Source organism: Corella eumyota, chromosome 4 (genome assembly GCF_963082875.1).
Source record: "Corella eumyota chromosome 4, kaCorEumy4.1, whole genome shotgun sequence".
NCBI classification, from domain to species: Eukaryota; Metazoa; Chordata; class Ascidiacea; order Phlebobranchia; family Corellidae; genus Corella; species Corella eumyota.
This window is the reverse complement of record NC_137493.1, coordinates 455,132-468,565: the sequence shown is the minus strand read 5'-3', so window position 1 is coordinate 468,565 and position 13,434 is coordinate 455,132. Positions and strand designations below refer to the sequence as shown.

General features: G+C 34.2%; 1 protein-coding gene across 1 annotated transcript in view; it reads left to right on the top strand.

The window, feature by feature from the left end:
• Nucleotides 1-13,434, top strand: part of LOC145749620 (NACHT, LRR and PYD domains-containing protein 3-like) — a 37,479-nt gene that overhangs the window by 3,618 nt on the left and 20,427 nt on the right. Inside the window, exons 2-5 of the mRNA XM_082565442.1 lie at nucleotides 806-907; nucleotides 11,729-11,830; nucleotides 12,588-12,859; nucleotides 13,097-13,172. Of these exons, the coding sequence (XP_082421568.1) occupies nucleotides 12,596-12,859; nucleotides 13,097-13,172 (340 nt within the window). The 5' untranslated portion in view covers nucleotides 806-907; nucleotides 11,729-11,830; nucleotides 12,588-12,595. The remainder of the gene's footprint in view (nucleotides 1-805; nucleotides 908-11,728; nucleotides 11,831-12,587; nucleotides 12,860-13,096; nucleotides 13,173-13,434) is intronic.

Genomic DNA, 13,434 nt, shown 5'->3' with positions numbered 1-13,434 from the left:
TTAAATATTTCTACACAAATGGCTTGAATAGTGCAGACATGCTTTGTGTAGTTGTGTTAAAATTGTAGTAATTTATTCTTCAAGTTTGGCTTATTTACTAAAGCCGGCAGCATAAACCAAGTTTCAATCTGGCACCAAAAGTAATTTTAACAAGAGGGTTGGAATGACTAAAACTATACTACAAGCTTCAAGCTTGGGTAGTTTTTATAATATTGTAGTCATTTACTCTTCATGCCTGACTTATTTACTTAAGCCGGCAGTAAATACAAAGTTTAAGAGAGATTCGAATGCGTGACCATTAACTTTTAACTTTAATTATACATACACGCTTTGTAGCATTTTAGTTAAATTTTATAAAAAAAATGAAGTGTAAATATTAAAAAATATAAAAATTTATGTTGCCTACTTAAAACTCTAACAAAGTAAAATAAATTGTTTTTTTATTTTTTTTATGCTTAAATATAAATTGGCAATCTGAAATTATTAGTTATATAAAGAAATTTTTAAATTTGTTGTTACTTGTAGGCCCATTAACCAAAAAGTAATTAACTTTAAAATATGTTTATTGGTACATTCAATAATCAAGTAGTGAGCTTGGTGCCTGGTATCTATTTGTAATATTAACTTAATTGTTAAAGGTTTATAAATGTTAAGGATTGTGTTTGTCTTTTAAAAAAACAGAAATTAGTTTGCTGGCAATAATTAATAGTTTTTTTGTTACAAAATTTTTTTTTACTTTTGTGCTAATAGAAAGAGTGCAGTTATTTGTGAGATTAACGTATTTTGATATTTTATTTTTATTTAGGTTTCAGCACCAATCACTTTTCTGTGTTAACAAATATTTTCTGTGACTTCGTGACTTCGGAAAACAGCCACTCCATCTAAATTGCAGCATAGAAAACACAAGGTTAATACTTTTTATTGTTGTTAATGGTTTTGTCTTTGTTTTAGTAAAACAGAAGCGTTAAAAAAAATGGAAAATTTTTTTTTTTGTCCCTAGCAATTTATTTTTTAGAGGAAGATTAGACCCCAACTTTAAATTAAACAAAAACTTGTAACTTTAGCCATACATACACGATGGCATTATAATAACACTAAAACCAACCAAGCATATTCGTTAACGTTTTGCTCTAGTCTAAAAGTTATTCTAACATGAGTTGATGGCTATGTTTTAGTATAACTTGTATATTAAACTTTTATGATTTTAAGCGCATTAATAAAGTCATTAAAAGTTAATTAATGAATGAATATTAAATTAATGCAACGAAATAGACAGAAGCCCGTCAAAAAAAATATTTTTCGCGTAGTAACAGACGATATTGTTACAAAAAAAGGCAAAAAAACATTTCCCTTAAACAAAATTTGTTTAAAAACATGTTGTTAATTAGTTACCATGTTAATTTACACTCAAAAACTTAAGATAAAATGTATAGAGTTAGGCAACAATGCGAAACGTGAGTTGTCGATTGGTCGTATTACGCAAAAAATGCCTTTATTCAAATGCAATATTTCAAGCTAACGAAGAATAAATGAATATTTTTTTATTTATTATTGATCAAAAATATGTTGTCGTCCAATCTCGGTGTTAAATTTTAAAATTTTAGGCGCTTTTAAGCGACACTCGCACTTTCGGGCAACATCAAAGCATTTCTGCCGAAAACGTTGCTATGAGCAACTGTTATAACGCGAAATTCTTGAAATTAAGTCAGAAGGTCGTTCAGTACATCCTGACTTAATCTCACTGATTCAGGATAGTTAACAAAAACACGCCAATTTAAATTACATTTTTTACAAGTTTTAAGGGATATATTTAAATATTAAATATGCAAAAAAACAAAAATTTATATTTGCCAATTATTTAGTGAAAAATTTTAATAATATGATTAATTTTTATTAAATATTGTTTTAAATAACAACATTTAAAAAATAATCAAAACTTGCATTGCTTTTTGTCACTTTAAAGTGCGCTACTTTAAATCGTTTTTTTTAATAATTTTGTGTTATTAAGTTGAAAAGTTGACATAGGAAATAAACAACAATAATGTTTTGCTAAATTTGTAGCAATAAATAGTTATATGATGATTTATTTTCTTTAAATATTGGCCTTAAAACAACGAAAAAAAACTATCTTCTGCGTGATGTACTTGATGTTGGCTCGAGGTAGGCTGTATTTCTTCAACCGAATGATCATGTTCAAGTAACTTAAAACAGGACGAATTTTTGCATGTACATTTATGCGATGCTTGATTGATGATAGCACAGGTACCAGGTATTCGGCAACTATCGGAACCTATGGCTGAAACGGGGGATACTGTTGCTACTCGCACACCGTTGTGTAAAGTGACGCTATCATCGGTCAGGTTAGCTATTCTTACTTCAACTAAATTCGATTTTATGTTGGTTATTGCCGAAGCAACAAGAAGGCCATAACGTTCACCAAATTCTATATTTCGCTCCACCAAAACAGACATGTTAGGTATTGAAGCTGCTATTAAATTATTATTACACTTTGCTAACAGCCTTAACTCCGTGAAAGCTGGAACGGAAACTTCCTCTATTAAAAATGCCTCATGGCGTTGAAATATATAAGGGGTACTTATAATGGGCACTGACGTACGACCCAGGGTTAAATAATTGGATTTATAACATATTTGACATTTTCCCTTTGTAAAAAGTCCAGTCCCAGAATGAAGTCGTGGGAAATATCTGGGCTTATAAACATTTGTAACCATGACGTTACATTCCCCAAGGTAACTGGTAGTGATGCCATGCCAGTTATAATTAGAGGACTACCATTAGCGCCCACTAAATTAGGGGAGGACTCGGGGGGTTTAGTAACATTTTTAGTGCCTTTTCTTAGTTTATCCCAAACACGCTGGTGCACTAAGGTAACACTGGCACCAGTATCCAACAAAGCGCAAACAGGTAAATTTTCAACTAATAAATTTACAAAACGACGTAACGAGTTACCTTGTGCCGCATTTTTAGTTATAGGTGGAGCAGGTTGTTGGGGTTGAATACTTTTTTTACGGGGTCTTTTTGTTGTAACTAAAACCTCGGGTCGGGTCGGGGTTGGTATTGTGGGCGTCGTCCCAGTCTGCTGGTGTGGTCTTCTATAAGTGTTACGAACGTTATACGGTATATTTTTGCTTATATATACCTGGGACAATTTTGTCTTATATGTCCATAGTCAAAACAATAAAAACACTCACGGTTTCTATAGGGCACCCAGGAATCGGGCCTTTCCTTGTATGGCTGTCTACGTGACGGCCCAGCCATTTGTGATTTTATCAAATTCATTTCGGTCTGCATTGTCGAAATGGTTGTTGTTATCTCCTCAGTTTTCGTTTTTGCAACAGTTTGCATGTTTTCGATTTTTTCAAGAATTAGTGCCAGGTCATTTTTGGAAGATTGTTTCTCAACGTTCGCAAGCACCAATGAATGTGACGATGTGGAGTTATTGGCTTCCATGGCCTGGTTAGCAGCTAATAAAAAATCTCGTTTATTTTCTTGATTGTTTTGAATTAGGTTACGAAGATTTTGATTCCTAAGACCGCGTAGTAGGGAAATGTACATGATTTCATTTTTTAAATTGCATTCAGCCGCCTTAGGGTAAGCCCTATCCCCCAAATTTCTAATCGCATAAACAAAAGTGCGTACATCCTCTTCAGGCATTTGTATACGTTCGCTGTTGTGAAGTTGTGTTCGTATCTTAAAGGCATGTTGGTCGTTCACTGTTGCTTTTATTGCCCTACTGAATAGTTCGTCGAATTCAAGTGGATATAAACTCGCATCTTTTTCCTGGATTATCCATTTGAGATCTTGATCAATACAGCTTATAAAAATATGTTTTTTTTGATCGTCCGTAGCACCAGCGCTCTTACAGTAAGAGTTAAACACATTTAAAAATTCTTTAAAATCCTCGCCCATAATAAATTAAGGCGGTGTTGTATATAAATTAAAAGACATAGTTAAATTTTAAAAGGTAAGAACAATTTGTAATATTAAAATAGCTACTATATTTAACTAGAGTCCTGACTATATCTAACAGAGCTAGCACGGTGGCGGGGTCCTGGCGCGCTCGCCAATTTGTTACAAGATAAGTTTGATCGTCTCGTAATTTAGCCTAACGTTTAGGTGGCGATATAATAAAGGTTCTAATTGTATTAAACCCTCACCCTGAACTGTTTATTAGGACGAGACGATCTCCTAATTTAGTAAAACCTAGGATACCCCGCTTAAACGGTTCACCGTAAAAACCAAGTTAGCTAACTCTGTTATTTATATTAACATGTACGGTAGGTGTGTAAACTTACTTTTAATAATCAATAAAAACTACTAAAACAATACTTGCAATAAAAACATAAGAGTAATAAAACAGTATAAAAACAATACGACTACACCTAACCGCACCCAAGTCAGAACTAACCTTTTGGTAGGCGCTACATACAACATTCGGCGCTACATTTCCGTTTAGGGCAAGAAATCCCGATAAGGTTAATTAATTAGATATACTAGGGCATATACAGACTATCAGGTGTCAGGAGCCACCGACGTATGACAAAACATATATGTTACACCCCCCTACTTAAATACAACCAACTCCTGTGGTTGAAATACTACAAAAAACAGATTCTTTATGACATAAAGAAAACATCAACATGTACAATACTTAGAGGTAAAAAAAACGTAGGCCTGCAATAACATTGTGATACAAAAAGTGAAACAAACATTTAAATACTACTAAAGGCACGACAACAACAAAATCTGAACTTTTACGTTACAGGAAAATTCAATACAACAACAAACTATTTAAGTGTAAGCGTTAATAGTGTTTTAAATAACAAATACAATTAAGAGTAAAAAAAAACAAGAAACGCATTATAAACTACAAAACATGTTTAAGTGAAAGAAAAAAACAATACTGTTGGTTATGATCAACGCAAGTCTAAAGTGACAATAATGTGCAAGTAAACAAAAACGAGGGCAATTTAGTGAGGTGATAAAAAAATAACAGTAAAAAAAACAGTCAATGTAAACTAGATGTCAATAACCTCAATGTCCGGATAGAAGTGGGTCCGCTTTCTAATGCGTTGGGGACGTGAAGTTGTTGGTTCAGTTAACACCAAATTGTCACTATTTTCCATTGGTAGTCCCACATGCGTTGCCTCACTGTCTGGGGTTAATGTGGGTTCAGTGTGCCTTGCATTAAGCATGTTCCCTAGAATAGGTGGCCTCACACAGGCTCGTTAAAAGTATATGATGTTGCCTCTGTTGAGGTCCCTGTAAATAATTTTAACCGGTTAAAATGTACCATTTGGGATTTACCTTCTTTATTTTTTATGACATAATTAACGTTATTTAATATCTTTTCTACAATAAAAGGTCCCTTATAAGGTAAATGGAACTTCTTCGATTTATTTAGAGGTATGGGTGGGTTCGTTAAAAGTACATTATCACCAATTTTAAATGGGACGCCATGTTGTTTCTTGTCGTAATTTCTTTTCATACGTTCTCGTTGTTTTTCCAAGGTTTTACGGGCAGTGTCTTGGGCTGACTTTAGGCGTTTGCTTAAGTCCTCGACTAGTGTCTTGTATGGCGTTGCTTCTGTCGGACAGCCCGTTCCTGCGTCGCCTGGCAGACGTAACTTGTGGCCGGTCAGCAAGTAGTGCGGGGAATACCCGGTGCTTTCATGAATACTAGCGTTATAGGAGGCTACCACTGCGGGTAGAGTGATATCCCAACCCGTTTCATCGTTTTGAACGTAATTACGTAGCATGGACGCGATAGTTCGATTGTTTCGCTTTACGCCTCCATTTCTGGCTGGATGATATGCAGTTGTTCTTGATTTTTTACTACCCATAAGCTTGAGCAGCTCCTGGAAAAGTTGACTTTCAAAGTTTGTTCCACGGTCAGAATGAACTATTTCAGGCACCCCGTGTACCGTAAACCAGTTGCTGAAAAGTATCGAAGCCGTTTCAGTTGTTGTCTAGTGTCGCATAGGCCATGCGCGTACATACTTTGTAAAAATGTCACACGCTACGAAAATGAAACGGTTTCCGGATTTGGTTATGGGTAGTGGACCCATCACATCTATTTGAATGCGTTGCATTGGTCGATCTTCTGACGATGGTATTAATGGCGCTCGTGGGTTTTGAGTCGCTCTTTTATTCATATTACAGTCGTTGCATCGTTTGCAATATGCTTCTGTGTGACTTCTCCACTGATGCCAATAAAATCTTTCATTTATCTTGGCGCAGGTTTTGCTAATTCCAAGATGTCCGCCACCATGTGGACTATCGTGAAATTTTATTAGGACCGTATCTATTAAAGAATCCGGCAACTTTGTAGATCATTTCCGCTGACAAGGACGAACATTTTTCACCAAAGTAAACAATATTATTTCTACACACCAAGTGGTCGAATTTGTTCCGGTAGTGTTTACTGGCTGGAGGTAATTTCTTTACCGTTTTTTGGTTTGGTCTTATTCCCTTTTTTAACCAATCAAAAATGGGGGCTATGTTTTTATCAGCCTGTTGTAATTCCGCGATTTTTGTTTTTGATATCTCTGGCTCGAGGCTGCATTCCAAACTTTCAATTGCGTTGCAAGGTTGTTTATTTTGTTGTATATTGTAGGGAAAATCATCGGGAATTGGCTCCAGTCTGCTAAGGGAGTCGGCATTTCCATGTTTATTTCCTGGCCGGTGAATTAATTTGAAATTGTACCCAGCTAGATGTTCCACCCATCTAGCGCATTGACCATACAACTCTTTTGATTTCCATAACCACCGAAGCGAAGAATGGTCGGTGCGAATGGTAAATTTATCTCCTATCAGATAACATCGAAATAGTTTCGTGGCAAATACGATGGCCAGCAATTCTTTTCTTGTGGTAGAATAATTTCTTTCGGCTTTTGACAAAGTTCTACTACCATAGGCAACCACGTGTTCTTTTCCATTTTGTTCTTGGGATAGAACACACCCGATGGCGTGATTAGATGCATCGGTGTCCAATATTAGGGTATTGAAGAATTGGAGTTTCTGTTAGTCGATGTTTTAAAGAAATAAATGATTCCTGACATTCATCAGTCCAGTTAAACTTTTTCCCCTTTTCTGTTAGCTTATGTAATGGCCCGGCAATGTTGGCATAGCCTTTAATGAATTTCCGGTAATACGATGTTAAACCAACAAATTGACGTACATGTTTAACATTTTTTGGTATTGGCCATTCTTTGACTGCTTTTATTTTGTCAGGGTCACATTTAATGGAATCTGGTAATAACCAGACCGAAGGTCTAGTGTGGAAAAATAAACAGACTGAGACATTTCGTCTAGGCTTTCATCGACTCTGGGTATTGGATAGCTGTTTTTCTTAGTGATGGCGTTGACCAGCCGATAGTCTACACAAAACCTAGTTCCTCCTGATTTCTTTTTTACTAGAACCACAGAACTTGACCAGGGGGACTGAGAGGGTTGAATTAAATCCTGTTTACGCATTTCTTTAATAATTTGTTCAACGTTGTCTTTATATTTATGGGGAACACGCCTTGGCGCTTGTCGAACAGGTTTACTACTGCCCGTGTCTATTTCATGTTTGACAAGATTCGTCCTTCCTATTTCATAAGGCGAGGTGGAGAAGACACATTTATATTGCTTTACCATTTTTATTACAATCTGGCGTTGACTTTCTGTCAAAGTTTTGCTTATATTGACGCTATCTTCTGCGTGATCTACTTGATGTTGGCTCGAGGTAGGCTGTATTTCTTCAACCGAATGATCATGTTCAAGTAACTTAAAACAGGACGAATTTTTGCGTGTACATTTATGCGATGCTTGATTGATGATAGCACAGGTACCAGGTATTCGGCAACTATCGGAACCTATGGCTGAAACGGGGGATACTGTTGCTACTCGCACACCGTTGTGTAAAGTGACGCTATCATCGGTCAGGTTAGCTATTCTTACTTCAACTAAATTTGATTTTATGTTGGTTATTGCCGAAGCAACAAGAAGGCCATAACGTTCACCAAATTCTATATTTCGCTCCACCAAAACAGACATGTTAGGTATTGAAGCTCCGTGAAAGCTGGAACGGAAACTTCCTCTATTAAAAATGCCTCATGGCGTTGAAATATATAAGGTTTACTTATAATGGGCACTGACGTACGACCCAGGGTTAAATAATTGGATTTATAACATATTTGACATTTTCCCTTTGTAAAAAGTCCAGTCCCAGAATGAAGTCGTGGGAAATATCTGGGCTTATAAACATTTGTAACCATGACGTTACATTCCCCAAGGTAACTGGTAGTGATGCCATGCCAGTTATAATTAGAGGACTACCATTAGCGCCCACTAAATTAGGGGAGGACTCAGGGGGTTTAGTAACATTTTTAGTGCCTTTTCTTAGTTTATCCCAAACACGCTGGTGCACTAAGGTAACACTGGCACCAGTATCCAACAAAGCGCAAACAGGTAAATTTTCAACTAATAAATTTACAAAACGACGTAACGAGTTACCTTGTGCCGCATTTTTAGTTATAGGTGGAGCAGGTTGTTCGGGTTGAATACTTTTTTACGGGGTCTTTTTGTTGTAACTAAAACCTCGGGTCGGGTCGGGGTTGGTATTGTGGGCGTCGTCCCAGTCTGCTGGTGTGGTCTTCTATAAATGTTACGAACGTTATACGGTATATTTTTACTTATATACCTGGGATAATTTTGTCTTATATGTCCATAGTCAAAACAATAAAAACACTCACGGTTTCTATAGGGCACCCAGGAATCGGGCCTTTCCTTGTATGGCTGTCTACGTGACGGCCCAGCCATTTGTGATTTTATCAAATTCATTTCGGTCTGCATTGTCGAAATGGTTGTTGTTATCTCCTCAGTTTTCGTTTGTGCAACAGTTTGCATGTTTTCGATTTTTTCAAGAATTAGTGCCAGGTCATTTTTGGAAGATTGTTTCTCAACGTTCGCAAGCACAAATGAATGTGACGATGTGGAGTTATTGGCTTCCATGGCCTGGTTAGCAGCTAATAAAAAATCTCGTTTATTTTCTTGATTGTTTTGAATTAGGTTACGAAGATTTTGATTCCTAAGACCGCGTAGTAGGGAAATGTACATAATTTCATTTTTTAAATTGCATTCAGCCGCCTTAGGGTAAGCCCTATCCCCCAAATTTCTAATCGCATAAACAAAAGTGCGTACATCCTCTTCAGGCATTTGTATACGTTCGCTAAGTTGTGTTCGTATCTTAAAGGCGTGTTGGTCGTTCACTGTTGCTTTCCCCTAATGATTAGTTCGTCGAATTCAAGTGGATATAAACTCGCATCTTTTTCCTGGATTATCCATTTGAGATCTTGATCAATACAGCTTAAAAAAATATGTTTTTTTTGATCGTCCGTAGCACCAGCGCTCTTACAGTAAGAGTTAAACACATTTAAAAATTCTTTAAAATCCTCGCCCATAATAAATTAAGGCGGTGTTGTATATAAATTAAAAGACATAGTTAAATTTTAAAAGGTAAGAACAATTTGTAATATTAAAATAGCTACTATATTTAACTAGAGTCCTGACTATATCTAACAGAGCTAGCACGGTGGCGGGGTCCTGGCGCGCTCGCCAATTTGTTACAAGATAAGTTTGATCGTCTCGTAATTTAGCCTAACGTTTAGGTGGAGATATAATAAAGGTCCTAATTGTATTAAACCCTCACCCTTAACTGTTTATTAGGACGAGACGATCTCCCTAATTTAGTAAAGCCAAGGATACCCCGCTTTAACGGTCCACCGTAAAAACCAAGTTGGCTAACTCTGTTATTTATATTAACACGTACGGTAGGTGTGTAAACTTACTTTTAATAATCAATAAAAACTACTAAAACAATACTTGCAATAAAAACATAAGAGTAATAAAACAGTATAAAAACAATACGACTACACCTAACCGCACCCAAGTCAGAACTACTTTTGGTAGGCGCCACATACAACAGTAAACGCTACAATCAGGTTTAGGGCAAGAAATCCCGATAAGGTTAATTAATTAGATATACTAGGGCATATACAGACTGTCAGGTGTCAGGAGACACCGACGCATGACAAAACATATATGTTACATTTATGTTGATCCATTTTTAAAACTACAGGAATTTTTGCCTTGTAGACAATCTTGTAGGCCGCTATATCAATGGGTAATTCGTACTCGGGGGTTTTTAAATAAATTGTGAATATTGGTGGTCGCTAGCTACTATGTGCACTGGCGTCGATCCTGGGGGTGCAGGGGGTTCATTTACCCCCATTTATAATTTTAATAAGTGCTGAATATATGTGGCACCCCTAGGTTGTTTGCAAATGTTGCATTTTTTGCGTATAATTGATAGTTATATAAGCGATTTTTTTTTGATATGTTGCCAAAAAACAGCATATTCTGCGTGCCACGTTGTAGATTGTTTAAAACTGGCATTATTGCGAAACAAATACCGATTGTCCAGTGCCTTATTTTACGTAATAATTGTACTTCAGTTGGTTAAAGACTAATGTTGTCTGCTATCTTTGCGAATATTAAATTTAAGACTGTTAAGAGTTAAGTTTAATGACCACTTTAAAACAGGATTTTTTAGCGAAGATTTTACTATTTTTTGGCACCCTTAAATTTTTTTTTTTGGATTGACGCCCACGACTATGTGTATATATTTTTCTTTAAACAACTAGACATTAGATGTATGCAAAACTTAATATATTTAAAAACACGGTTTTAAACATTGGTAAGAATGGAAATAAAATTTATATACAACAAAAATTGCGTTTCTGATAAATTTTTATCAGTTGCTTTTTAATTTACTGTTGTCGGCGTCGCACTGTACATAAAGTATAAGTGGTAGCTTTGATGTTATAGCAATGTTTATTAGTTGATTTATTCTTGTAAAGTCTTTGTAACTAGGGCAAGCATAGTGGTTGGCCTTTATAATTTATAATAAGGGTAACGTCTGTATTTTGTTACTTTACTAAAGAGAAGTGACATAACTATCTAACTATATTTCTGCTCATGGGAAAAAATAGTTTCTTGCTATAAAAGAAAATATTTAAGAAAAAGCGTTACTTAAATTTAACATGGTTTTGTTTTAAACTTAACGCTGTAACTTAACAGTAAAACTTTTTAAACAATTTATTAACATAAAACTAATAACACAATATGTTTTCAATTACAATATTAATTTAACTGTTTTTTTATAATTTATAAAATGATTTTTAAATGATCAGATTGTAAGTGCGTCTAAGTTTTTGTTGGTTATTTATTTCATGTTTAAATTACAAAAGTTTGTTGAAGCTTGTAAAAGGCTTAATATAAAGTCATTTTAGTTGGCATAGCTAAATGTGTTTTTAAAATATTGCTAAAAATTTCCCTCAAGTCTGGCTTAGTATAAACCACCCCTAATCTAGGGAAAAATTTTTCTATACAAAAGGTTTATACAAATGGGTTAAATATTTCTACACAAATGGCTCGAATAGTGCAGACATGCTTTGTGTAGTTGTGTTAAAATTGTAGTAATTTATTCTTGTTAAAATTGTAGTAATTTATCTAATGTGAGAAGGTCGAAAAAAAACAGAAATTAGTTTGCTGGCAATAATTAATATTTTTTTGTTACAAAATTTTTTTTTCACTTTTGTGCTAATAGAAAGAGTGCAGTTATTTGTGAGATTAACGTATTTTGAATTTTTATTTTTATTTAGGTTTCAGCACCAATCACTTTTCTGTGTTACCAAACATTTTCTGTGACTACGTGACTTCGGAAAACAGCCACATCATCTAAATTGCAGCATAGAAAATACAAGGTTAATATTTTTTATTGTTGTTAATGGTTTTGTCTTTGTTTTAGTAAAACAGAAGCGTTAAAAAAAGGGAAAATATTTTTTTTTGTCCCTAGCAATTTATTTTTTAGAGGAAGATTAGACCCCAACTTTAAATTAAACAAAAACTTGTAACTTTAGCCATACATACACGATGGCATTATAATAACACTAAAACCAACCAAGCATATTCGTTAACGTTTTGCTCTAGTCTAAAAGTTATTCTAACATGAGTTGATGGCTATGTTTTAGTAAAACTTGTATATTAAACTTTTATGATTTTTAGTGCATTAATAAAGTTATAAAAAGTTAATTAATGAATATTAAATTAATGCAAAGAAATAGACAAAACCCAATTCTTCTTTTGTGCAATAGAAGATTATTACTAAAACATTATATTAAAAGATTATTATTAAGGCATTATATATTAACAATTTTCAAAACCCGAATATAAAATTGCAACTACTAAAATATTTAAATTTTGCTGGAACTATGTGAGTTAAAAGCATTAAATGTATTTGTAACACTTTGTAAAAAATAATTACAAAAAATAATTTTGTAATCGTTTATTTTTGTATTTTAGTTTTGTTCTATTTGCACTAATTATTAAAAAATTTTAAATTAGTTAACCAAAATATAAATTTTGTGTTTATTTTTAAGATAATCTGCTTAATAAATTTCTAAACACTATCTCGTTATTAAATGAATTTCTGTGCTTTCTAACTTTAAAAGTTGTTCGAAGTTTTTATTATGGAGGAAACTGAATCGGATGATCCAGTGTTGCCAAACAATAATGATCCACAGTTACCAGCCAATAATAACCTAGAGTTACCAGCCAATAATAACCTAGAGTTGCCAAACAATAATGATCCAGAGTTGCTAGACAATAATGATCCAGAGTTACCAGCCAATAATGATCCAGAGTTGCCAGACAATAATGATCCAGAGTTACCAGCCAATAATGATCCAGAGTTGCCAGACAATAATGATCCAGAATCGAATTTAAATACTCAGGTATTTTATTTACTTAAACCTAGACAAAGGTTTATAATTAAAATTTCCCTAAATCATCTAATAGTACAAGGTTGCTAAATATATTTAAAAAAGGGCTAAAGGGGAACAAATTTAAAACTTTATGGCTGTTATAAGAATATTAATCCTTAAATTTTATTATTTTATGTGTTTGGATAAGGTTGTGTTACTATAGTGATGTTACATTTATTAAAATTTAAATTTAAATAAATTTTACAGAACTTGCAAGCAGGACCAGTTAGTTTAAATATTTATGGCGGCGATTTTGCTGAAATTTCAGGGAATTTGCCTCCAAGTGAGTTTTTGTTTTTTAATTTTATATGATTGGGTTTGCCTGACTATAGAAACCAGGGACGACATTACGAAACTTGTTAAGTTAACGATCTTGTTACTTATATATCATTAGCAAGCGAAAATGTATTTAGAGAAAAAATGGGTATTACGAAACAAAAAATATCAAATTTTAAGAACAAGATCGGGCAAAATTTAGCGAGTAGAATTTACTATTCATTAACTTAGCAAGAAGTATTTTGTCTTGGTTATCACTTTACATCTAA